Genomic DNA, 22983 nt, shown 5'->3' on the forward strand with positions numbered 1-22983 from the left:
AAAAGATTTTTAAAATGTGATTTGAAAGGGTTCAGCTTTTGCTGGTTCAGTTGTTACCATTATCTATTTTATATAGTGTGCATGGGTATCACAATAGTTGTGTTGAATTTGGATTTTCCCCAACCCTGTTAACTGGTATGTATTTCTGAATTTTCAATTAGGGATTCATGGCATTGTGGTAGAACTGTACCACTTACAAAATCTCTTCCTCTTCCTCTCACCCCCAAACAGCTGCAGAAATACAAAGAGTACTGAATCAACTTGGAACCCCACAAGACACACATGAATTGCGGCAACAGCTGTAAGTGCTTCATGAGATGACCTTTCATTGGGTTGCATTGTAAATAACTTCTCAATAAGCGCTGGGATCTTATCAAAGTGTTCAGCATCTTGAAAACATTTGAGAACAAATGAGAGAGGGAGGGAATGAACATTTATCTGTTTATTGACATGTTAATACATCAAGTATATTGTTGGCATTGCCAAACACCCGGATGGAAACAAAAAAAACCCCACTATTGAGCTAATAAAAGTCATCAAATTGATTCAGAAAGTTTGAACTACATGTTTGCTACCTTCCACATTTATCATTGAATGTTACAATCAAACTGCAACAAACTCAGAATGAAGATTTTGTGAGCCTCTCTATGTATAAATACTAAATTTCTTTTGTGGAGTTTATGTCACCAATTTTGGTCAATTATTCTTTTTATGAAGTGAAATCTGCTCCAGCACTATTCAGTTCTCTGTTCTTCATTTGCATTGAACTAAAGCCAGGAGTTATTTTGAATACATTCAGTAATAAACATCTATTTCCCAAAGGTTTATCTTAAAGACAGTTGACAGTGATACAGTAATGTTTGTAAAATAACCCAACAAGTCACCTGTAACTTTCTGTTCTAGGCAACAAAAGCAGCAATATACAAACCAACTTGCCAAAGAGACAGACAAATACATAAAAGAATTTGGAGTTCTGCCTTCAATAAGCGAGCAGGTATAGGAATGTAGTGTTTGTATAAACATTTTGTTTTTTATAAAGTTGTTATTCTTTAAGTCTGTGGTATGTGCTTGGAAGCATTGATTCCTGAAGCAAATCCAGCAAAACATATTAAAAGAAGTTGGTGTATTTGTCATAATTAAGAAACTACATATTTCTGAACTGTTTGGATTATAAATTGGCCTGCTGATTATAATCATTGTAACAAGACAAGCTGTAAAATTGTGCAATCATCATATTGATCTTATCGGGCCTAAAATATACCCAGAACTGCAGTGAGTTTTTGGAGTTGGCATATAAGCACTACAAGACCTGGTGGCCTAGAGGTGGAGCTCTAGCCTCACAATCAGGAGGTTGTGAGTTCGATCCTAGGTAGAGCCACATGTAGGGTTTCCTGCTTGGGCAGGGGGTTGGACTAGATGACCTGCAAGGTCCCTTCCAACTCTGTTAATCTGTTACTTCATTGGTATATGGCACTAAGCTGAATTTGGAGCAAATATTTGTTGCTGTTTTATTTGGAATATGCAATTTTGTGACTGGTTACAAAAGAAAACATTTGCAACATAGCAGTCTAATAATAACACTATAACAAATATTTAGAACTATCTTCATATCATAGTCTGTAAACATAGGCTAGGTTGCTATCTTGGTGAATTAAAAAGGTCCAGAATAGCTCTGTTTTTAAAAGTTGCCTTTTTTTGGTGAGTACTTCTCTCTAAATGTGTGTTAAACATGAGAGAAATAAGGGTAAAGATTAAAGTAACCCCAAATTCTGAGTACTTAGTCCAAATTTCTGAAACAGCAGATTTTCCATACCTGGTGACATCCATCCAAATTCCTGAATTTCAGCTAGTGTAGTGAATACCCTGTGTCTAGGGTACATCACTTCAAGAAAGGTCTTTTTGCCACATTATGGAATTGTAGAATTGCCTCAAGAAGGAACTTTTCTTCCTAATAGATAGGAAGCACACAAAATGAAAAACATGTCTTGTTTAATGTTTAGGATAAAACACCCAAATTGAAATGTTCCATCAATTTCTTTTAATTGGTTCTGTTCTGATGGGATAAATCTTGAAATTCTTTCAGAGATACCAATTAAATTTAGGATAAAGTCTGCAAAAGAAGGTGAAATGGCAGGCCATGCTGACTGCTACTGGACAATGTTGCTGAAACATCCATGAATATAGTGTGTTTTTAAAAACAGTTTGTAAAATATCAAAATAAATCCTCAGAAGTACCAGAGGAATACAAGTCTGCTGTCACCCACTGAAAAAGCAGTTTGTTCAGATTAGAATCGTTATTGGTAGAGCTGAAGCCTTTAATTTTCAGCAAAGAAGTATTTTTAAGTTCTTCAAATAATTCCTGAACTATGGGGTGACATATTAGTAGGACAGAAGCGCTAGCATCTCAGCCGGTTTTTACTTAGCAGTTCTTCTTGCCTTCAGACAATCAGGCAGATATGCGCAAAATATACTTTCAAAAATTTTTTCCGTGAGACGTTTTCTTAAAAGTTTTCATAAAAATGCAGCATTGTTTTGTTTGTTTGTAATAGCCATGTTATCCTACTAAGATCAGATATCAGGTTTGGCATGTCTCCTCCCTGAACTTTATTGTGATATTGTAAATGAAGTTCTTGTTTGAACATGTAAATGAATTGCTTGTGTGTGTGTGTGTGTGTGGTGTGATACTATTTCTTAACTTCAAGAATAACACCCAAGAAAACACATCTCCTATGAGCTTTAACTGCAGTTCATTATCTGAATACAGGCTTAAGTTCCCTATAGCATAGAATCTTTTCAAAACAGCAATAATTTACTTGGCAGACACTCTTGTGTAAGTACTTTCATTTTCTCTTGGTATTTTTTAACCCATTGCTTTCTTCTCCATATTCTCTTCCACCTCATCCTGCCCTTCCTAAATTAATAGCAGTAATTGCCAACTACTGCTTTGACCAGGCTGGAGAAAGAATTTTAACAAATCTTCACATTAAAAAAAAAGAAAAAAAGATGTGAGATTGGATTTAAACCCTTGAAATGTGGATGTATTATTCTGAGATCAAAACAGGTGGCTGAAATGTTTTGCACATTCCTCGTGATAACTATTCTCTTGGGGGATTTTTATGTAAAAGACATATAGCATAACATTTGGTTTCATTTTGTTTGGGCTGTAAATAGCCTCCTGTGCTTTTGAGAAAGGAGAAGTTAGGTTATTCAAACTTTTTCATTTAAGTCCCTCCAGCACACATGTGTTAGAAACAGATGTTCAGCTTATCAGTGGATTCTGTTTAATTAATTAATTGGTTAATTTAAACAAATTTATATCGCCACCCAACTCACACATAGTTGACTCCAGGCAGCTTACAACATATAAAAATCCAGAACATAAAAACCTATAATAGCAATAGCACTTAGATTTATATACCATGTCATAGTGGTAACACCATTCCTGCACAAGCTGCACTGGCTCCCGGTGGTCTTCCAGGTGTGATTCAAGGTGTTGGTCGCCACCTTTAAAGCGCTCCATGGCATAAGACCTGGGTACTTACAAGTCCGCCTTCTGCCTCCGATAGCCTCCCATCGACCAGTAAGCTCCCACAGAGAGGGTCTCCTCAGGGTGCGTCGGTTAGACAGTGTCGACTGGTGACCCCTAGGGGGAGAGCCTTCTCTGTGGGGGCACCTGCCCTCTGGAATGAGCTGCCCCCGGAGATTCACTCATTGAAATGGGCGACCATCTAAATTGGATAGATGGATGATTAGATTAGATTAGATTAGATTAGATTAGATTAGATTAGATTAGATTAGATTAGATTAGATTAGATTAGATTAGATTAGATTAGAGATAGATTAGAGATAGATAGAAAGATAGATAGATCTATCAGAGATATGAGTCAGAAGAATTGAAATCAACATATTGTATATATGTACTTTTACATACATGTACTTATTTAAATTATATATTTTATAAAATTACATAAAAAGAATTAGGGGAAGATGATTGCAGAATATTTTGTCATAGTGGCTGAATTTTTAAACATTCAGCCACTATAATTATAAATGAATTTTGTCATTCATTTTAAAGAAGGGATTTGATTTCCGTTGGAATGAGACATGGAATTCTATAGGACAATTCTTTGCTGGGTTCACACATTACGTTATTTGAAGAGTAGAACATGTATAAAATTAAAATTCTCCAAACTTCAGCAGATTAGTTAAAGAACTGATTGGAGGCGAAATTATTCAATGTATTTGTTTGCCTTCTGTGTTCAGCGACAGAGAAGAATTCAAAAGGATCGACTAGTGAATGAGTTCACCACAGCGCTTACAAATTTCCAACGGGTCCAAAGACAAGCTGCTGAAAAGGAGAGAGAATTTGTAGCAAGAGTTCGAGCCAGTTCTAGGGTATCAGTAAGTATAATTAATTAATCTACACTTGCACTAATTCTGGAAGATATTGAAAGAAATGGAATAGATGATACCATTTTTTTTTTCTCATTACAACATATGTTTTAGAATGCATGAAGTACAGTATTAATATCATTTCTGTGCAGTCTGTTACTAAAGTCCATTTGGGAAATGCAATAACAATTGGTCAAACGCCAGATCTTCTGTAATCGCAATAAATTATACATTAAATAAATAGTTTGAGACAAGAGGAAATAATAACTTGAGAGATTTTGTTATGTCCAAGAATCAAGTCAGATCAGAATATAGTGGCATAGTGGGCCAAAAAGGAAGACACTCAGCCTTATTTTTGTCAGTGTGTGTGAGATTTACAGACACCTGAATAGAATAGTTAACACTGTGTAATGTGAAGCATATGATACACTTGCCTAAATAAATATTTACACTAAGATTCTCTCCATATTTTTTTTCTTCTGTTCAATCATATCTGATTCTTAGACACTAGCCAATTGTCTACAACAAGTGTCTAGACAAGTCTCTACAAGTTTTCTTGGCAACGTTTTTCAGAAATGATTTGCCAATGCTATCTTCCTGGGGTTGAGAGAAAGTAACTGATCCAAAGTCACCTAACTGGCTCTGTACTTAAGGCAGGACTAGAACTCTTAGTCTCTCAGTTTCTAGCTCAATGCCTTAACCAATACACCAAACTGTCTCTCTAATCATTGCTTTTTGCTATATTTTTCTACGGAGTTGAAGTCTGCATTGAGCAGTGAATCCTAAGCCATTATTACTGAACTTGGAAGTGTATTAACTTTGTCCTTATTTAGGTGAATTTAAAACCAATAGAATATTTTATTCTCCTGCAAGGTCCCAGGAGTGGCCAAGAATGGGTTGAATCGTCTGTTTCCTGTTGAGACTGAGCTGTCTGTTTCTTTTAGCCACGCTTCCTGCTTCCACATTCCTGCCCCAGTTTCGGCTCGGCCTTAACCTGAACGAGACATTTCAAAGCATTCCTGGTCACTTCTGATCTTTAGGATCGTCAGCTTTATAAAAAAATTTCTCCTTTTCTATTTTCCTTTAAGGATTAGAGGCGGCGGCTGGCTTTTAAAGCTGCTGCTTTAAGGACTTTACAGTCCTTGAGGGCTCATTTATTTTATTGGTTCGATTTTATTGGTTCAATTTATATGCCGCCCTTCTCCGGAGACTCAGGGCGGCTTACAATGCGTTAAGCAGTAGCCTTCATACTTTTATATATACCTGCTTAGTAGGGCTTTCACCCCCCCCCCAAGTGGTGTTCTTTTTTATACAAAGTCAGCTTATTGCCCCCACAAACCAGGTCCTCATTTTACCTACCTCGAAAGGATGGAAGGCTGAGTCAACCTTGAGCCTGGTGAGATTTGAACTTGCAGTAATTGCAGGCAGCTGGTGTTACTTAACAGTGCTTTAGTCTGCTGCATTACCAAGGCTCATTTTCCTCGCTGGAGCGAGAGGGAGTCCCTGCCTAGTTTTGGCTAGGCATACTCAGTGGCAGTGGCCTCAAGAGAGGCATGGAGTCCCTACCCAGCGGCTGCTGGGCATACCTAAGAGCCACAGCATTAGTGGAGGCCATTGGAGTCCCTGCTTAGTCTCAGCTAGGCACACTCAGAATTCCCTGCTAGTTTGAGTGGCTTTAAGTCCCTGCCTGGTCTCGGCTAGGTATACTGATTGCAGGAGGTTTTGGGCTACAGGAGTCTGCAAACGGTTTGTAACCGCTGCATTTTTCAAATTGCAAAATGGAGGGAAGAGCTACTGGGCATAGAGCTAAGAAGCAAGGTTCCAGTAATTCGAATCTGGTAACTAATGTTCACTTATACAAGAAGGGAGTCAAGGAGTGGTAGATTTATCGGAGGATAAAGGGTTAACACCCGATGTGCCGGCCTTTTCCGGCCTCTTTCCTCCTGCCATGTTTAAATCTCTTCTGCACAAGGCACGTGTGTGACAGCAGGGATGGGGTTAGACCCCTCTCTCAGCTCACCAGGACCCACAAATCCCAGTGACTTCCTTTTCTCCAAGCTGGCCACTGTACAGGAGGATGTTCCGGCTCCACAGTTGTTCATTGATGTGGTGCAACAACAATGAGTGCTACCAGCATCCTTCCCAACACCAGGCGGTCTTGACCGTCGGTTTTACCAGCTGGCACCAGCATTGGAAAACCAACTGCTTTTCCCCACGGTAGATTCTCCAATGGCATCTCTTGTCTCCCCCTCATTGGTGTCTGGCGATATAGTGGAGGAATATAGCGGCGAAACCAGAGGATAAAAAAGTGGAATTGACATTGTGCAAGGCGCACCAGTCTTCAGCCTGGGTGATTAAGGCCGCATCTGCAGCCTCATTTTTTAATTGCATTTCGTTACTGTGGTTCCAGCAGATGCAACAGAGTGTTCCACCCAGTGAAATCAGACTCCACCAGGACTTGAATAAATTGATTGCGGCAACACAATTTTCTGCAGATGCAACATTAGCTGCGGCTAAGTATGGTTCTCGATCTTTGGCCTCCTCCATCACATCAAGGAGGATGCTCTGGCTCCGCAATTGGCAGGCGGATGCCAAGTCCAAATGGCGGTTGGCCTCGGCCCCTTATATAGTAGGCTCCCTCTTCAGGGAGGCTCTGGAGCCTGTATTAGTTGAGAATAAGGACAAGAGGAAGGTCCTGCCATCCTCCCTTAAGAAGGGCGAGAGGCGCACAGCTCCTTATTATCGCAGATCTTCATATTGGCCTGATTCCAGCTCTTCTTTTCAACTGTCTCAACGACCTTTTCCTCAATGTTCTGACCGCCAAACGGATAGGACAGGGTTTCGCACCCAGCCTAGGCAGACCCTCCAGAGCAAATGACCTTTTTGTGCCTTTCGTAGATGACTACATGCCAAGCGCACCCATTGGTGGCCGATTGGCTCTTTTTGCGCCCCAATGGGAGATGATCACGAGTGACCTCTGGGTCCTCAATACAGTGAGGCTCAGCCTCAGCTTGGACTTCCTCTCCCTTCCTCCAAATCACTTTGTTAGCTGTTCGGTATCCTGAAGCAGCGAAAAAGAAAGTCTCCTGGAAGCCGCCATCCAGCATTTGCTGGCAATTCAGGCAGTTGAGGTGGTTCCAGAGGACCAGAGGGGTCGGGGGTTTTACTCCACCCTGTTTATGGTTCCAAAGTCTTCGGGGGGATGGAGAGCAATTCTAAATCTAAAAAAATTAAATTTGTATCTGGTCTACAAAAGGTTCAAAATGAATTCCCTAACCATCATCCTAGAGGGAATTCAGGAGGGCGACTTCCTGGCATCGATCAACCTTACGAAGGCTTACCTCCATTTGCCAATCCTCCCGGCACATCATCAGTATCTCCGCTTCTGCTTCAAGCAGTCTCACTACCAATACAGGGCCTTGCCCTTCGGACTAATGTCGGACTAGTGTCGGCGCCCCGGGCCTTCACCAAAGTTCTGGCAGCGTTAGCGGCTTATCTACGATCAATTCCTATTCGTCTACAATGCTATTTGGACGACATTCTTGTGCAAGCGTCCTCCTTCAAGAAAATCAGGGAGGCATTGCAGACAACAACCACCGTTTTACGACAGCATGAATTCTCCATGAACTTTCCAAAGAGTCAGCTGGTTCCGGCCACGAGACTCTTACACTTGGGGATGGAAATCAACAGGCTTGGGACGGGTCTTCCTTTCCCAGGACCGCAAGGACAACCTGACATCCCTGCTCAGACAGGTAAGAGCAGAGTGTCGGGTCCCCATTGCCCTATTAGCACGACTGTTGGGGATGTTTGTGTCATTCATCTCGATAGTGCCTTGGGCTCGGCTGCGTGCAAGAACCCTTCACTGGTTCCTGCTCCCATACCAACAGTCAGGCAACAGCAGCTCTCAGACCAAGGTATGTGTTCCCCAGAGATGTTGCTCTCCCTCAAGTGGTGGATGTCTCCAGCACTGGACAAGGGCTGTCTCTTCTGGGAGCCCAGTCGCATCACGATAACATCAGATGCCAGCCTCTTTGGCTGGGGGGCTCATCTTCAGGACCACAAGGCTCTGGGCCGCTGGATCCCAGCAGACCTGACCCACAACATCAATTGCCTGGAGCTTCGGGCGGCACACCTTGCCCTTCGCCACTTCAGGATCTTAGTACAGGGCCTTACTTATCATTCAGTACAGTTAGTTCAGTCTAGTACAGTTCTCATTCTTATGGACAATGTCACGGCCAAGGCACACATAAACCGTCAAGGAGGCACTCACTCCAGGAGCCTCATGACGGAAGCGGAGCTCCTGGGGAGGTAGGTGGAAAAGCATTTGCTTTCCCTCAATGTGGAGCATATCGCGGGGGCGGCAAACACTCAGGCAGATTGCCTCAGCCAGTCCACAATAGACAATGCAGAATGGCAGTTATACCCCATGCTCTTCCTGGAACTGACAATCAGATTCAGTCAGCCAGTAGTGGACCTGTTTGCCTCTCAACAAAATGCTCAGCTTCCCAGGTATTTCACCAGGTTCCCGTCACAAGGGGCGGAGGAGACCAATGCCTTATGCAGCCCTTGGCCAAGCGGCCTACTTTATGCCTTTCCACCTCTTCCGCTGATCCCAGGTGTTGTCAGGAAGGTAATTCAGGAGAGGACGGAACTCCTCCTAGTTGCCTCTCACTGGCCCAGGTGCCCATGGTTTGGAGACCTGGTGGGCCTCTCAGTCTCTCGGCCCTGGAGGATTCCTCAGAAGCGGATTTCACTCAGCCAAGGTGCCTTGCAACATCCGGAGCCCCAGTGGCTCAACTTAACCATTTGGCACTTGAGCGGGGACTCCTGAGGAAGCGTGGGTTCTCTTCCAGGGTCATTGTAACCATCCACGCCTCTCGCATGGATAAATAAATGGGTAGCATTTATTACGTGGTGTGGGGCTAGGGATCTCAACCCCACCTCTGCTATAGTTTCACATGTTTTAGAATTTTTGCAGGACGGATTGGACAACAACACACTCCGCAGGCAGGTTGCAGCGCTGTCCACGGTCTTACGGTGTGGGAAGAGGACATCATTGGCCCATGAACCTATTCTTATTAAGGGAGTTGCTAACCTCCGACCTCCGGTGGTCCATCGTTACCCCACATGGGATTTATCTCGAGTTCTTCAGGCCCTTACATCGGCCCCATTCGAACCTTTGCATACTGTGAGCTTGCGCTTCTTAACATTTAAGGTGGCGTTTTTGGTGGCTATCACCTCTGCCAGGCGCATTTCCGAACTGGCTGCTCTTTCAGTACATCAGGATTTGTGTATTTTCCATCCTAATAGGATTGTGCTCCGGATGGATCCATCATTCATCCCTAAGATGAATTCCATAGGGCTCAGGAGATCATCTTGCCTGATTTCTGCCCAGGACCTTTCCATGTCCTGGAGCGACGATGGCACACCTTAGATGTTAGGAGGGCTCTTAAGGCTTATATTATGAGAACATTACAGTCTCACAGGACAGAAGCTCTTTTTGTATCTTTCCATCCCTCATCTACAGGTTCCAAGGTGACCCCATCTACCATAGGCCCTTGGCTGCGGCTTCCATTGCAGTGGCCTATCAGGTTCAAGCCTTACCATCCCCTAGGGGGATTACAGCCCATTCCACCCACAGTGCTGCCACATCTGCAGCATGGGCTACGCAGGCCTCTATTGAGGACATCTGCAGAGCTGCCACGTGGGCTTCCCCTTCACCCTTTAATCGTCATTATAAGATTGATGTCTGTGGCTCAGCTGAGGCATCGTTTGGACAAAGGGTGTTACAACGTGTTCATGGGGAGGCTTCAGGCTCTGGCCAAGCGGCTTCCTACCTGTGAATAGGGGGAGGCTTTGGTAAGTCCCATTCTTGGCCACTCCTGGGACCTTGCAGGAGAATAACTGTTGGTCTTACCATGATACGCCCTTTCTCTGCGTCGTCCCAGGAGTGGCCAAGCCCCACCCTCCACTTGGCCTGTGATCCGGGAACTAATGCATAAATGGTTTGAGTTGTCTTTACAGCTACATCCTCACTGAAACTGGGGCAGGAAAGTGGAGGCAGGAGGTGTGGCTAAAAGAAACAGACAGCTCGATCTCAATAGGAAACAGATGATTCAACCCATTCTTGGCCACTCCTGGGACGACGCAGAGAAAAGGCGTATCACGGTAAGACCAACGCCTAATCTCTTCATCCCATACAACCTCCTGCACCTTCCCCTCTCCCCTAAAAAGGAGGATTGGGATATGGGATAAAACTGCTGCTGTGGATGGAAAGGATAATCTAAAATTGGATCACTCTTGCACTGATCCCACAATATTTAGAGGAATGTCCCAACCATCTCTGAAGGGTGTTCAGGATCACAATAATCAGAAAAGACAATTTAGTCTTTAATCTGCAAAGAGTTCCTATTTTATATTACCATTGTAAGCAGTGGCAGCTAACTTTATCCCGGTTGTTTCTCCTTGCGCATTATAAGATCTGTCTGATATCCTAGACAGATATCCACTCTTGTTTCCTGAAAATAGAAAAATAAAACATTCCCAACCCACTCAGACGGCTAATCTCCAACCTCCGAGATATCCCATTTCTGTTTTGCCTTCATTCTCTGTCTTTCAGTTTTTATTATCACAATGCACATATATTCATGCGTATTTTTAATCAGAAAGATGTTCGGTGCATTTTTTTTTTTTTTTGTCTTTTAAATTTTCTGTATTAAGCCATAGTCTAAATCACATTTATGCTTGGATTTGGGCATCGCACAGTGTTGAATGCTTGTGGTACACAAATCTTCTAATATCAGATTCTAGAACTACATTTCTCCCTTGATCTCTTCTTGTTATAACAGAGTTTAATTTGGAACTACAGTTCAGTCCTCCAGATCTGTTCTTTTATCTGATTAAGTGCTGAACTCTTGCTGGTGAGCATTGAAGTACATTTGACTCTCCTTCCAAAGTTGTAACTTATTATTTTTATATCACTTGACAGGGTGGTGCAGAAGACAGTTACAAAGAAGGAACCCTTGTATCTTGGGATAGGTAAGAAAAATGATAGAATATAAAATCATCACACTTTTAAAAAATTAAAGTATGAAAAAAGCTCTGTATTTAATTTATTACAATAGCAATAGCACTTAGACTTATATACCACTTCATAGTGCTTTACAGAACTCTCTAAGCAGTTTACAGAATCTGGGTCCTCATTTTACTGACCTCTGGAGGATGGAAAGCTGAGTCAAGCTGGTTAGGATCGAACTCCTGGCAGTGGAAGGCAGGGTTTCGCCTGCAATACTGCATTCTAACTGCTGCACCACCATGGCTTCTTATTAGAGATATAAATCCTTGCATCTCTAATAAGCAACAATAGGACAATAGGACTGCAATTTAAATGCAGAAACTAACCAAAATGCATCTCAAAATTTCTTTAAAAGAAGCCTTTAAGAAGTATCTTGTAGTTGGGATAAAAAAGGACACTGGACTTCTTTCATGAAAGATTGAACGATTGGATTCTTAATAAGTAGGAATATTGGGAGGATTGCTTACACCCATTACTTACTTTGAGGTTATGGTGCATCTCTCTTAATGGAGTCAATATATATATTTTTTCCACATACAACAGCCTAATAGTGCATAATGTACTATGTATGTGTAATGCATAATGTGTTCTGTGTATGTTTAACCCAAAGCCAACCTCAGACTCAAGTACTAGATGAAGAAATCACAGAAGATGACCTTCGGCTCATTGAAGAAAGAGAATCGGCCATTAGGCAGCTGGAGGTGAGCACTGGCTTGTGAGATCAAGAACAAGATGTTATTTATTATATTACCCTGTTTTCCCCAAAATAAGACATCCCCTGATAATAAGTCCAATCGGGCTTTTGAGCACATGGCAATAAGGCCAAGCGCTTACTTCAGGGTTCAAAAAAATATAAGACAGGGTCTTATTTTGGGGAAAACATGGTATGCCCGTGAACAAGAGCTCGAGATGGAACTTGTTGCCCTTTAAGTTATTAGTTCCTATAATTAATGAATAAGTACTCCATTACTCAGGACATCACATATTTTCCTTTACAAGAATTTAAAGTTTGCTTTTTTCTTGGATACCAAAGTGCCATTAAAATGGTCTTTCATAATCTTGAATCTTGAAGATCTGCTAGGACAGTGATGGCTAACCTTTTTGCCATCGCGTGCCAGGAGAGGGGGGGGCGGGGAAGGGTCATGTGTGCACGTGCCCACGCGCATGCGTGCGCAACCCCCTTCCCCATCCTCCCCCGCTCCTGGCACATGATGGCCTGTTAGGCCCGTTTTTCTTTCTTACCTGGTTCCAGATCCTCCCTGTGTATCTGGGAAGGGCGAAAACAGCCTTTCCCACTCCCTTGGAGGCCCTACGGAAGCTGAAAGGGCCCATTTCCCAACTCCCGGTGGGACAGGAAGTGACATTTTTTGCTGTCCCCAGCCTCCAGAACCTCTCTAGGAGTCTCTAGGAGTCTCTAGGAGTCTCTGGAGGCTGGGGACAGGAAAAAACATCACTTCCTGTCCCACCGGGAGTCGGGAAATGGGCCCTTTCAGCCTCCGTAGGGCCTCCAAGGGAGTGGGAAAGGCTATTTTTGCCTTTCCCAGATGCATAGAGAGGGTCTGGAGCCAGGTAAGAAAGAAAAACGGGCCTTCCCCAGACCCTCCAGAGGCAGGAAAACAGCCTGTTTCCCTACTTCTGGTGGGCCCAGAAGGCCCGAAAATCAGTTGGCCTGCACGCGCATGCACCCCAGAGCTGAGCTGGCATGTCCACTAATATGGCTCCGCGTGCCACCTGTGGCACCCATCCCATAGGTTCGCCATCACGGTGCTAGGATGTCAATTCCCATTGGAAGTTAGAGTCTGATTCCTAAGACAAATGAATTTCCCCAGTTTTGGGATAAATACTGCTATAGAATAACCTAAGCATAATCCACACATTCAGTAGAGAACTTGCTAAGACAAAAATACACCCATTTGTACAGTAAAATCCAAAGTCTTTGAATTTAATTAAGGCTATGGAACCAGAGGTACTAGATACTTCTGTCCCCTTTATTGTTGTATGATATAAACATGAAATGAATAATTGCCTCAGAATTCTTCTAGAATACTCTTCTAGTATTCTAGTAAGAATACTTCCTGAGTATTCTTACTCAGGATGCCTGTGATTTTTAAATGATTTTATTGGAAGAATTAAGCCTAAAATTTTATTTTTAAAAAAGGTAGGAAATGAACATAGTCACATTGATGCTTACATTAAGCATTTAAAACACATTCGTTCTACTTTGTACTTTGTGATTTTTTTCATTCTATTTTTGCTTTTAATTAAACAATATGCACACAAATGTACAGAGGTTGCTTATGCTTGTGATATTGATACAGGTCACACACACACACACACACATAAACACAGACATACCATATTTCACTGTTATCGATGTATAATCTCTCTTAATGAGCAACCCATTCATAGTTTTTATCCTACCCTTCAAATTTACATTCTCCAGTGGTGGTTTTTCTACTTTTCTCAAACATACCATATTACAAATTGAAAATTGCTTCCAAACTAGCTGTCTCATCAAAACATCTTCGTCCTATGACTGTTTCCTCCCTTCTTTCTACTCTAAATTGCTTGCGGTTTATTTCTGTGATTGTATTGTTCGGTGTTGAACATTGTTTTAATACAGTTTCTTTCTTCATAGTCAGACATTCTTGACATAAATGAAATATTTAAAGATTTGGGGATGATGATTCATGAGCAAGGAGATGTGATAGGTAAGCAAAGGTCAACCTTTTGAGATCTTGCTTTTTTGCTGCGTTTGGGCATGCTAGTTATATTGTATTAGCTTTTACAAGTAAAAATGTTGTAGTAGTTGAGAAAAATCTAGAATTAATTAGGAAAAAGACTTGCATTAACAGGAAATTTGGTACACCAGATCTGAAGCGAGATTGATTTAAAAAGCTTAGTTGCTTCATAGGCCTTGAACATGTTATATAGCTAGGATGAGAGTTTTAGCTCAAATTACATGGGAGGGGCAATTGGTTATGGAATGCCTTGTTCAATTTCAGGATAATATCAGCTGTCATGCAGGTACCGTCATGTACCAGCAGGTGCTCCCTTTCTTTGGGAATGAGAATATTCAAGAGTTAGAATTGATTAAATTGTTCCCTAGAATTTTTCAGGATTTCCTGAAGCTTTACTTCTTGTAGCTTTACCCTACAGAGAGTTCAGATCAGAGAGTTAAAATGGTGAGGATGCATAGCAGAATTGTTAGAAGTATTCTAGTTTCATTAGAACTTTTTTTTAAAAAAAAAAATAACATGCACAAAATATATGAGCAATATATGAGTTTTTTTAAAGTCTCTTTTATTACATGGTTTATACATAGTTCATTTTATAAAATAGTTGTGATTATAATACAGGAATAATAAAAAAGAATTACAGTATATTTGAAACTGTGCTTCAAAATAAGAACAACAACAATGGACTGTACTAAAATGCCAGTCATTTATAGATTCTTTTTCTCTCCTCCACCCATAATTTACATGTATTCAACGTAGCTTCTCCCCTTTTGAAGTGTTTGGTCTCTTTCTCTATCTTGATTCCTATTGTTTGAGACAGAAAACGCACATTTTCTTGGTATCAGGGTATTGTTATTGGCATTTCCAGTAGCATCTGGCGCAAGTACTCCTCGACTTATGACAATTGGGACCAAAATTCCTGTTGCTAAGGCAGTTGTTAAGTGAATTGTGCCTTTTTGCCATGGTTGTTAATCACTGCATTTATTGAGTGAATCATATGTTCATTAAACAAAGCCAGCTAACCCCATTGACTCTATTTATCAGTAGCCAACTGGGAAGGTGATCACGTGGACCACAACCATTATACATACCCAGTTCCCAAATTTTGACCATGGGACTGCGGGAACAATACAACGTTTATAAGTGCAAGGACTGGTCATAAGTCACTTTGTTCAGTGTTGTCGTAACTTTGAATCTCACTAAACAAATGGTTGTAAATTGAAGACTACCTGTATTGGAAGAGATGTGGCTCTCAGTGGCTTAATGCTCACGTTCTATGTGAATAAATAAAATAGGTACCACTTTGGTGGAGGGGACGAGCTGGTGCTCCATGCAGGCAGTCAGATTCCTACCCTCTGAACCTTCCTGGTTGCAGCATGCCATATGCAAGGGAACTCCAGAGAGGGAAGGGACTGCTTATTTTTCTTCTTGTGCAAAGCCAGGTTGCCCTCTTGTGGAACACTATGGGAAGTGTGCGAGCATTTCTTAAAACAGAGCCGGTACTTTGGCAGCCAAACTACTAGTCTGCAATTGCACTGTAGTTTCCTGGCTAATGTAACAATGCCATATGCTAATAATAATAATACCTGTATTGGAACATGTACCATTGTCCTTGCTTTTAATTTAATATCTTTTCAAATAATTGTTCTTAGGATTTATCTCCAAAGCTACAAAATGGATCTAAAAATATACAGTCTCAGAGCAAGATGTTTCTGCATGCATGTCAACTGTAGAAGATAAATTGTAATGTTTTTTTCTCCTTTCTCAAAGATAGCATAGAAGCTAATGTAGAAACAGCTGAAGTCCATGTTCAGCAAGCAAACCAGCAGTTGTCAAGAGCATCCGAGTACCAGGTAAAGATTACCATAAGCAAAAGTACCACAGATAATTCTCATTTAGTAACTGCAATTGGTTCTGATGACATATATTAAGTGAAATGGGTGCTAAGTGAACACGTGACACAGAGAGGAAGAGAGAGAGATGCTACCACATCACTGCTTGCTGCTTTTTCATTTAGATAAAGTTCTGTGGGGCCTTTGGTGCCGTCCACCTTGATATTTTTCTTGCAGATGTTTCATTACCAAGCTAGGTAATATAATCAGTGAAACATCTGCATGAAAATAACCAAGTTCAAAGAACACTAAGGATCCCTCGGTTCAACCCTAAACTACAAATATTCTCTTCTACAGATAACATTCTCTAGTATAATAATCTGGTACCTAGCATATTTCTTTGCCTCTTTTTGCCCTCTGGCAAGGCAGAGAGATTGTTTAAACAAGCTATCTCTTCCAGAGCTGTTTTTCTTGGCAGGACAATGCAACCTTCAAGAGTGCTAACTGCAAGATGACAAACTCAGCTTTGTGATCTTAGATGATTAGAACCCGCCAGCTAGATGCAACTTGCCTGAAACTGACCAGACTTTAATCAGTTTCACACCAAAGGCTTTTCTTCTTGTAAATGTAGGCATTGGTTAGAAATTTAACTTTTTATTACCATGGTAAACATGGAGTGGTGCGGTGGCCTAGAGGTGGAGCTCTCTCCTCACAATCAGGAGGCTGTGAGTTCAACCCTAGGTAGTGACAGATATTTCTCTCTCTGGGCACAATGAGAATATATCTGCTGAACAAAACTCCATATTGGCGACAGGAAGAGCATTCGGCCAGTAAAACACTCTGCTAGCTCCATTAAGTTGCCCAGACTCCACCCCGCAAGGGATTATGGGGTCGTTAAATGAAGATGATGATTACCATGCTAAACATGGACTAAGAGCTTAAATTTTGCATTTCAGATTAGGCATACTTTTGCACTTCTCCTGGCTTTCCAAGGCAATGCTTTCTTGCCTTGGAGGCCAAAGTTTTGATGTAAGCCAAGAATCTGTGTAGTCTGAATTTTGTCACTGCAGCTCAATTGCCTCTTCTTCCTTGAGCTTTTCAGCTTCAATAATTTGTCTCGGGACTGGCTGGATTGCAGGCAAGCAATGGTAGTTAATGATTTTACTGCATATGAAGGACACAATTTGCTGCATTACTAGCCAGAGTAATGCACTTATGTGGAGTTTTGTAAGTGCAGAAATCCTTCTCAATGACAGAATGCTATTTCTTGGGGAAATATAAACACTCCATTCAACTTTGGTTACAGGTAGTTTCTGTTTAGTGTCTGCCTTGTTTAAGGAACCATTCACAGTTATGGTGGTGATGAAAAAGTAGCATTATGACCAATTTGTGATCCTGTAAAGTGAAGGAAAGATGAAGGAAGCTCATAAATGCAGTCATGGTTTTACTTAGCGACTGTTTTTCTTAACAATGAAGTTGTCAATCTGAAATGTGGTTCTTAAGTGAGAAGTGCCTGTGCAGTTATATTATTGTGCCTTTCATTTGTGAGAGTCCCTCAATGATTCAGCTATTTAAAAACAGTTTAACAATTCGCAGTTAACTTGCAGTTAGCACTCTTGAAGGTTGCACTGTCCTGCCAAGAAAAAAACCCTTTAACAATTTGAACAAAGCAATTGAAAGACGAACAGCAGTAGATGCAAGCATTTTGTATTGATGTCAGCACCAAACTTACAATAACACAGTTAAAAAACCAACTTAGAGCATAAGGTCATAAGGTGTTAGATTCAGCTATTGCTATTTCACACTTCAGGTTACAAGTTGTGATGCTTGTGTGACTGAACTATTTGCCCTTTGAAAAACTCCGCCTGTTTAAAAGGGATGGGCTGGTGTCCCTTTTCCTCTCAGTAGTGTTTTTTCTGTGTAGAGGCTTCCCGTACTGAGCCACATTGCCCCCCAGCCTTACAAGACAAGATGCACTTCGCAGAGTTGTACAAAACAAATTGTCAGTAACCCACAATTGCCAGTGCCATACTTAAACATTATGCTATACTTATCAATTGGAAGGCTTTAACTTCAGGAACCCCACAGTTCATACTAGCACAGCAACTGTACAACACTAACATTGATGTAAAATTCCAATGGAAAATAAATTGGATTATCGATCATCCAGATTCTGGGAAAAAATATATTTGACCTGGCACAAAAATTATGTTGTGACCTAGGCTTCCTGAGTCATTAAAACACACGAGTAGTCCCAAAAACCACTTTTATTGCAACAGTTGTGAATTACGTTCATTCACAGCCGAGTCCCAATTAGTTGCAAAAAAGTCCTTTGGGAGAAGTCCTTCAGGATAATCACCAACCTTTATCTCCCTTGACACTCTGCCAAAGACTACTTGGCAAAGCCACACGGATTCCAGAATCAAACAGAGATGCTGACTGGGAACAGAATTAACAACTTTGCTTTTCTGCAAAGTGCCCACGTGCCTTTGCTCCCCTTTTAAGCCTTATGGGAGGGGCCAATCATCTCTAGGCCTTACTCCCGAGTTGTTCCTTTTGTTTTAACTGTTCGTGCCTTCTGGCTGCTCTGCACATGCGCACACTAGGAATAGGCTCCTCCTCCTATTCCTCAGGTTGCTCTGCCTCTCTGCTGTCCAACTCTGGAGGCTCCGGACTCCGCGCATCACTCCCAGATGACCCTGGCCCCATCTCTCCCTCCGACGCAGAGCCTCCTCCGGGCCTTCCCCAGATTCCAGGATTTGCCCATGTTCCTCCCCAGCCACCTCACTGTCCAACTCCGCTGCCAGGTCCGCAGGCTGCTGGTGGACCACAACAAATTAGCAGATTTTGATGCTACCCGCCAATGCTGGAAAACTCCGAATAGGATTCTCAACCTTGCATGGCATCTGTCAAAACTGTCTGTTTAAATGAGGCAGAGTATCTTCCCCTGAATGTGTCTGTGGTGCTCCTTGTCAGAAACTGGATCATTTAGTGACTAGCTGCCATTTGAGAGCTTATGCAGAAGGAAAAGCAGATTTTCTCCAACTAACAAACACTGTGCTTAATTGGATAAATGGCCTAGATCAGGTGTGTCAAATTCAAGGCCCGGGGGCTGGATCCGGCCCATGGGGTGCTTAGATCTGAGCTATGGGGCTGCCCTGGAAACAGCGGACTGGCCCACAGTGCCAGCGAAAAAGTGCTCCTGAGCTCTGTTTTCAGCTGCAACAGCCTCCTGCACCCCTCTGCCAGCTAAAACGGAGCTCAGGAGGCCATTTTCACTGGCAGAGCGCTCGTGTCACCACAGGCGCTCCCGACATGAGTGACGTCGAGTTGGCCACACCTACCCCGGCCTCTCAAGGTCAAACACAACCCTGATGCGGCCTTCAGTGAAATTGAGTTTGATACCCCTGGCCTAGATATTAATATATAGAAGACTTGTTCCATTCTCATGAACCAATATATTTCAATTTAATTAATTTAATTTAATTAATTCAATTTATATGCTGCCCCTCTCCAAAGACTCAGGGCGGCTCACAATACATTTTTAAAAAACATTATAAAAAACATTAAAAAATTAAAAACATTAAAAACATTAAAAACTCATTCACGCCATTCATGGCCGGGTCTCGCCAGATCACAAGAGCGAGATCAATGGCCCCAGGCCTGCCGGAAAAGCCAGGTCTTCACCACTTTTCGGAAGGCCAATAGGGTGGGGATGGTCCGGACCTCAGGAGGTAACTGGTTCCAGAGAGCTAGGGCAGCCACAGAGAAGGCCCTCCCCTGCGGGCCTGCCAGCCGGCATTGTTTAGCTGACGGGACCCGGAGGAGACCAACTCTGTGGGATCTTACCGGTCGCTGGGAGCTATGTGACAGAAGGCGGTCTCGAAGATAACCTGGCCCTGAGCCATGTAGGGCTTTAAAGGTAATAACCAACACCTTGAATTGTGACCGGAGATCGGAGACCAATAAGGAGCCAGTGCAAAGTTCAAAGTGTAACCTATAACTTATATATAACTTCTTGAATTCCTCATGCCTTACAAAATCGACTACATATTTCCATCATAGGGGCACCATAGTATTATGTGCTCCTTTTGTATAGTTTTACTACTGTTATCCATGGACAGGTTGATTTTACAACATTTCGCTTAGTGACCATTCAAAGTTACAGCGCTACTGAAAAAAAGTGATGTACGATTTTTTTTTCACATGACCATTGTAGCATCCCCATGGTCACATGATCAAAATTTGGATGTTGTGCAACTGGTTAATATTTATGACAGATATAGTGTCCCAGGATCAAGTGATACACCTTTTGTGGGTTTTTTTTTTTTTTGCAAGCAAAGTCAATGGGGAAGCCAGATTCACTTAACACCTGTACTCTGTATCATATGCTAAATAAATAAATTTGTGTAGAGGGAATCTAGGGCATAAAGGTCTAATATTGAAACAGGCAAAAGCAACTCATTGAAGCACTCATTTGAGAGAGCAAGGGGATGATCGCATATGATCAAATGTGTGTTTCTTTGGAAAGTTAAACTAATAGTATCCTTTTTTTTCTTCCCCTTCATTCAGCGCAAGTCCCGGAAGAAAATATGCATCCTCATTCTTATACTTGTAATAGGATTAATTGTCCTTGGGCTAATTATTTGGGCAACAGTGAAGACATAGGATCTAATTATTTGGGCAACAGTGAAGGCATAGGATCAATTACCCACGAGGCTTCTGGTCATGTCCCATTGTGAAAGCTGTTCAGTAAATGATATGTCAAACTTGATAATTTCTGCTTTATCGCATTTTTAATCCAAGAGTGCTTTTTCTTGGCTTCTGTATTAGGATTAATTTGAAGTTATCACTTATATCTAATTCACCAATATTTAACCCTGGGATAGGCAAGTTTTTATATAGTACCTCTCCTTTGCATTTCTTCTCCTCTGGGCCAAACTAGTTGGAATTCTGCATACGAGGACAATTTTAGCTCATTGGACCAAGTGGGTCAACCTTTTACACATGGATTAAAGGGGTTGTGCATGCGGGCTATCAGTTGCCAATTTAAAATATCAATTTAACTGCAACTTTATCGGAACAGGTGTTTTTTTTTTTTTTTTTTTTTACAAAGGCTGTCTTTCTGATATAAATGTTATATGTCCCGTCTTTGAGATATCATGTCTCATCATTCATTGACTCATTCCATTAATCAGAGAACGGTCTGCCCATTTAGTTCACTCCGTGCCAAGCTTAGTTCTAATAGGTTCTTGGAGAATGCCTCTTGTCATTTTCCAAAATGCATTTTTGCTGTTTTTCTTTTGCTTAAAAACTGTGTTTTTCTATTGGCACATTTTTGGTGTATAAACATGATACTGGGTATCAGCAAGCCTGACCAATTCTCATTGAACCAAAAAGCTTGGGCAATGTAGATTCGTGTGTGTAACTTTACAGTTGTGACTTTGGGACACTTAAAACTAGTTGTTTGCACCTTAATTTATGCACTCCTTAGGTGGTTGAAGTTTAAAGTCTATGGGCAAAGTTAGTGTGTATAGCTGCTTAACTGCACATTTACTGCAAATGCCCATAGTTTGCACTTCTCTCTTTGGAGAACTATTGTTAGTTATGTTGTGGAACACAACTGAATGAGGCAGTGGGAGCTCTGTGAGTGGATTGAGTCGTGGATCTGAAATCCTACATTCCTGTGTATATTTGTGAGCCACAGGGTCCCCAATGAGTGGATGAAACTTTTAAACTGGGAGCGAAACATATTTAGATCATCTGGCTCCCTATTTGCATGACCTCAGATTAAAGGGTAAGATCTTGCGTAGAGCAATCAATAACGGTTTGAATTATACTTGAACTACTTCAATCAACTGCCACTATGAACAGCAGATCTTGTATCCAATTTTTAATAAAGCAATTAATCCTCTTTTCCTCATCATGTAACTACTTGGGTACTAAACCTTTTGATTTATGAAGAATTACATACAGTTTAATTGTCTCAAGATTAAAGGTTTTTAAAACTGCTTTTTTGGGTGCCATTTTGAGATAACTTAAATTTGAAAATTTGTTATTTTTGCCAGCTAATCAGTTCTTCGCTTTTTTTAAAAATGTATTAAATTGTACTGTATAAATTAAACTTATTAAATTACTGTATAAATGTTACATTTTTTTGTACAGCAGTTTGATAGAAAAGCAGCATTTACAGTATGAACTCTTGAGACTTAAGATTTTGAGGGGGGGGGGTGAACTAAAGCCAAACCTGGATGATACCATCTAAATAAAGATACCTTAAAAAGTGAAGCTGTTTATGTTTTATTGTTATATCTTATGTGTAACATTTTGAAAGGAAGTAATCATAGGGTGAAACAAACTCCAGAAAAAGAACACCAACGAGGCTAGTAAAAATAATACTGCATCATTTGAATTTACTACAATTGTCCTGCTGGGGGTAGTGTTGTTACACTGATTCTCGTTTATAAATGGGTCTCTGCCATAAGGCAAACCTCTTATCTCAATGGACCATAGCAATTTAGATAAACATTATACATGCAATATTTCCCCTCATGCAGGGAGTCAACTACAATTCTGTTTGTCATTTTATAGAAAAAGATGTAAAAACTATATCACTAAGAACGATCTTGTCTAAATTTTGAGCCTTGGGCGAACCAGAACACATTTTGATTGAGTTCCCTGAACAAATATAGGATTGCCTAGAAAGTTAATCTTGCATTCTACTTACTATGGCCCAAAGATACATTACTAATTATTTCTGACGCTCATGATATCACCTCTATTTCATTCTCCACCCACTGCTGAGGCAATGTAGAATCATCATTAGTTGTTTGATTGTGGAAGGGATAACTAACTCATTTCTCAACACAAAACTTGTACAGGCAACATTGGGCACCTTGGAGACGTGTGTGTGTGTGTGTGTGTGTGTGTGTGTGTGTGTGTGTGT

General features: G+C 41.3%; 1 protein-coding gene across 1 annotated transcript in view; it reads left to right on the forward strand.

Moving 5' to 3' along the window:
* STX7 (syntaxin 7) overlaps positions 1–22325 on the forward strand; it is a 47647-nt gene extending 25322 nt beyond the window's left edge. The window contains exons 3-10 of the mRNA XM_070952605.1: positions 232–301; positions 904–994; positions 4264–4401; positions 11381–11430; positions 12078–12168; positions 14106–14178; positions 15976–16058; positions 20610–22325. Of these exons, the coding sequence (XP_070808706.1) occupies positions 232–301; positions 904–994; positions 4264–4401; positions 11381–11430; positions 12078–12168; positions 14106–14178; positions 15976–16058; positions 20610–20705 (692 nt within the window). The 3' untranslated portion in view covers positions 20706–22325. The remainder of the gene's footprint in view (positions 1–231; positions 302–903; positions 995–4263; positions 4402–11380; positions 11431–12077; positions 12169–14105; positions 14179–15975; positions 16059–20609) is intronic.
* The last annotated feature ends 658 nt before the right edge of the window (positions 22326–22983 follow it).

Source organism: Pituophis catenifer, unplaced genomic scaffold (genome assembly GCF_029215685.1).
Source record: "Pituophis catenifer annectens isolate HBS135680 unplaced genomic scaffold, rPitCat1.0.hap2 SCAF_1, whole genome shotgun sequence".
NCBI classification, from domain to species: Eukaryota; Metazoa; Chordata; class Lepidosauria; order Squamata; family Colubridae; genus Pituophis; species Pituophis catenifer.